General features: G+C 42.3%; 1 protein-coding gene across 1 annotated transcript; it reads right to left on the bottom strand.

Moving 5' to 3' along the window:
- Positions 1-363: 363 nt before the first annotated feature.
- On the bottom strand, positions 364-3,718 carry GKN1 (gastrokine 1). Its single transcript, XM_005505236.3, has 6 exons — positions 3,228-3,718; positions 2,823-2,876; positions 2,313-2,453; positions 2,006-2,116; positions 1,100-1,241; positions 364-638 (listed from the first exon to the last, which is right to left on the bottom strand). Exons 1-6 carry the CDS (start codon positions 3,288-3,290, stop codon positions 541-543), a joined length of 609 nt encoding a protein of 202 aa, XP_005505293.3. The 5' UTR covers positions 3,291-3,718; the 3' UTR covers positions 364-540.
- Between the last annotated feature and the right edge of the window lie 507 nt (positions 3,719-4,225).

Raw genomic sequence — 4,225 nt, 5'->3', positions numbered from 1 at the left:
GAACAGAGGAAATAATTATGATGTTAAAGTTTTGAGCTACAGGGACCTTGCCTTACTAAAGCTTTAGCCTTTAATGACCCTAGTGCTTTTAAAAATTGTCCTTTAATTCCCTCTAAACTTCTCTACTTTCAGATCCTTAGCATTGGCTTTGTACTCTCTGAATTATTGATTCTTGTCTAGGACAGTGGCTTATTTGTGATGGCCACACTCTGATGCTCGCCCACCCCTGTGGTTGTGCCCTGTGTCAAGATCAGGCTTTTGAAAGAGCATTTGAAGGGCTCAAAAGGGGTAGGTACAATCAAACTATGTTTCTGGATGTGCTCATAGATGATGGAGGGTACAGCAACAAGAAAGTAGCCAGAGTTAATCCATGCTAAGGCGCTTTATTGAAAGTTGTGGTCAACAATTGACCTGTTTCAGCATTAGAATCATCAGGAAGGGAACTCCTGGCAGAGGAGATGTCAGGGAAGAACAGCATTGGGATTGGCTTTGTGCAGCAGTGATCGGGCATCTGTACGTGGTTCCAGAAAGGTGAGATTTTCAGACCTTGATGTTGACGTTGGTACGGCAGTAGTTCAGCTGCACAAGGTTCAGGACATTGAGTCTAGTGCAGGCTCCTTCGTTGTAGACGGGGAGTTCTTTACAAACAAGAAAAGCAAAAACAAATACCATGAGATAAGGTGTTAAGTGATCTGTACGCTCTTTGGCAGCCCTTAATACTGGCATGTTGCACTCGTGTTTTAATCAAATTGAGCCTTCTCAAGTACCAAAGCAATGACAAAAGAAAAACAAACATGAGGGGCTGGAAATGCTGCTGTCTCCAAATGCAACAGCCTGCATCTGATCTGTAGAGCGTCTTTGTCATACAGGGTTTGCAGACAATCAGCCTGCAGTAAGGCTCTGAGTACTTTGCTTCAAGGTTAACTCCTCTGAGTAAAACATGGTTCCTTTACTTGTACTTTTAAATAATACTTTTTTCACCCCCCACAATAAAATAAATTCATTCCCTTGCAAGTGATCAAAGTATGCTTATGGCATCCACAGAAACACAAGTTATTTGTACATATATGTTATGCAGAGATAATTAATTTGTACTCACCGGCAACTGGAGTAGCCACCACAGTTGTGACCTCTCTGCACATGTTGAAGATGTCAGGTCCATAAATCCTGAGGTCAGGGACAAGTCTCTGGCTGAGGACGAATGTGATCACACGTGTTGGTTGTATTTGACCCTTCAGACCCTGCACATCAAAGAACAGAATTCAGCAAGATCAGTGTCTTGGTCCATTTAATGCTGTGCATGTTCCTGTGTCTGGAAGAATGACTCAGTGTTTGGTCTTTTCCTCGGGAGTGTGTTCTATCCCAGGGTTCCTGAAATCCCAGTGCAATGTGCTGCCCTCTTGCTGGTGAGCAAGGAGTTGAGATGAGCTTCATGGTCACAGAGGTGGACCTCACTACAAACCAGCCTGGAACTGCAGCGCAAGGGGAATGGTTTTGCTCAGCCTGTACTGATGGAACTCTCCCATATTCCTTCCCCATCAGGCCTTCCTGCCCTTCAAAGCCTGGAGTTTTACAAGGACTCAGCTCCCAGACTTCAGGAGAAGCCAGTGTCTACAAAAGCTTTGTATGCTGGATGCTGAGATAATTTTTACAATGTCTGTGCTAATTCTGTGGGCTGAACTCATGCTACTGTGGTGCAGAGTTCTTTTCAAAAAGGTTTCAAAGCTTCAAATCCTATTTGGGACCCCTCATTACTGGGTTAGTTGTTCTTCCTCAGCTGGAGCAAAGTGAGATTATGAAGAGTACCATGCCAATAATCTAAACTCTATAACCCTAAAACAGCCTCAGTTTTCTAACTTTTCAGAGTCCAAAATTATGTTAATGTAAATGATGTGATCTAAATGGTTAGTTTAAAAGCTTTTGAGAATTGCAAAGTCTCTGACATCAGTTTACTTTGAGTTATTGCTGTACAACTTTACAAGTAACAACTCCTTTATGGTCTTACCTGGAAGCCCTCAACCACTGTGGGGAATGTCTCAAAGGTGGGTATCAGGTTTCTGTTCATTGGGGAAATGAAGCAAGTTCTCTCTGGGAACACTTCAGTTGCAATAAAGCCCTGGAAAATAAAGTTATTCACAACTAGAAATTCAGCTTTCCAATAATTAAGATTGGAATTAAAACCGCATTCAAAAAGTCATAAATGCAGAGAGTTGTTACCGACACACTGGGACTGAAAACGTTAAGACTAAAGAAACAAGTCCTGTATTTTAGTCTCTCTCATTTTCTGCACAAGCTTGCTCCTTGCCACTCACCGTGTTGAAGTTCCAAATGGTTTTCCATGTCCCAAATTCGCTCCTTTGCTCGACAGTGACCACACGCAATTCCCTGTTGATGTTCAGGATTTGGACACCGCCATTAACTCTGATTTCCCTGGTGACTTGCTGGTTCTGAAACTAGAACACACAATGAAAAACACTTTAGACTTGCAAGTTAGTCAGTTCTCTCCCCCAAGCTTTAGAAAATCACGGCTGTAGTAGAAGAAATGTGGGTTCACAGGGAGCCCCTCTAGTGAGCAGAGTATTGTCAAAATGACAAAGAATTAAGGCTGTGACATTCTGGAGTAGCTGAAAGAATTCTTTTAATAGATTCAATGAATAATTTTTGTTTCTTACAACGGTCATCTGGAGGTTTTAGCGGTTTATGCATGAAAGAAGGTTCAGATTTCTCTGTGCCCAAGGGATGGGACAGAAGCAAGGAAAGCTCCGGCAGCAGGGCCCAGAGAAACAGCGACAAGGTGTGTGAGAGCTGGTCCCTGTACTCACGTATTGAGCGAGGGCTGGAGTCAGCAAGAGTCCGAGCAGGACGGTGGTCACAACCTGAAAGGAAAAGCAAAACCAAGAGTGTAACTGCAGCTCTGGCTGACACAGCTGGTCAGGAGAATCCGAGGGCCTTTTTCCTTTATCCAGTTGTGCAAAAGCGTTGACAAAAATGGACATGGGTTAGGCTTCCTGTAGATCGAATAATGTGCAGTTAAACCATTAACAAAATCCTTACCTCCTCGTCTGATTAGTTTACTGGGGTCTGAGTTGCTCACTGTGGAGAACAAAACCCTCCCTAGATAATTTCCTTATTTTCTAGAGACACTTTGCTAAAGACACTTCAGAGAGACAAAGGCAATGGTGTCGAATCAACGTTGTAGTGTATAAGGAAAAAAGCCGCATACTCACGGTGAGTTTCATCTTGACTGCAGAGCGGATGCTGGTGCAGGTGGAATGAGCAATGGGAACCATCCACTTATATACGTTTTCGGCATTAGGTGTGGAGCACTTAAGTGTTGAATTAATTTTATTTTGTCATTTGTATCTCTGTCTGCGTGTCACTGAAAATTGTTTCCTGCTGTAAGTACTTCATCAACATGGGGATTGTACTTGTGCAGATTTTTGGCCAGAGTCAGGTCATTATCAGATAAGAATCCATTTGCAGTGGATTTTTTTTAATAGGAACTTTCCGGCATTTACTAATTACTTTTGAAAATTGACATCAAACTTTAGAGCAGAGATAGACTGTCGTTTTAAAAAAAAAGATCTTACAGTAGACAAAATAAATAAGAGTCTTTGTGCCTTGCAAAATGTGCTCTAAGGTACCATGTAACCATAGACTCCACTAAAATACATGGCCCGAATACAACATTGCCACTGGAAATTGTTTTACAATAAATAAGCAACTCAAGGCTGTTGGTATCTGGCAACAATAATGTTTTTCACCTTGCCTCAGCTGATTTTCTGTGATGTCAATTCTTCTTGAAAGCCATGCTTGTTCAGTTAGGGAGGTTCATGAACACTTGGGCTTTTGTGTCAAGTTCCTCCGTTTTCTTTTGTGTGCAAACTGACCCTGTGGCAGAGAATCACTGTAAAGATTCCAGAATTACTTGTGAACAGCACTTTATTTAAGAAAAGAGGGTTTTTACTGTATAAAAATCAGTGGTGGCGGGATACACTGAGGGGCCGCCGGGCCCTGAGGGGAGAAGCACGAGGGGCAGGAAAAACAGCGGGAAGAGATGGCTGAGGTGACAGCAAGGGCTCCGCACATTTATGTAGCTCCAGCTTTATTAGTTTACAGTCAATGATGCATTTTTTTTCTCAAAAGACTCTTGCTAGGCCTCTTGTTGGTGTCTCGAATGAGAATATTTATTTTTCTCTTTAAAAAAAAATAATTCCTGAGAGGT

The sequence above is a fragment of the Columba livia genome, chromosome 25, assembly GCF_036013475.1.
Source record: "Columba livia isolate bColLiv1 breed racing homer chromosome 25, bColLiv1.pat.W.v2, whole genome shotgun sequence".
Lineage (NCBI taxonomy): Eukaryota > Metazoa > Chordata > Aves > Columbiformes > Columbidae > Columba > Columba livia.
The sequence above is the reverse complement of the archived record's forward strand: the minus strand, read 5'-3'. Positions and strand labels throughout refer to the sequence as shown.

Coding starts and splice junctions, on each gene's coding strand:
- GKN1 (XM_005505236.3), bottom strand. CDS start 3,290: ATGGTTCCCATTGCTCATTCCACCTGCACCAGCATCCGCTCTGCAGTC. Junction 2,877..3,227: donor CAGTCAAGATGAAACTCACC/GTGAGTATGCGG, acceptor TTTTCCTTTCAG/GTTGTGACCACCGTCCTGCT. Junction 639..1,099: donor GGTGGCTACTCCAGTTGCCG/GTGAGTACAAAT, acceptor TTGTTTGTAAAG/AACTCCCCGTCTACAACGAA.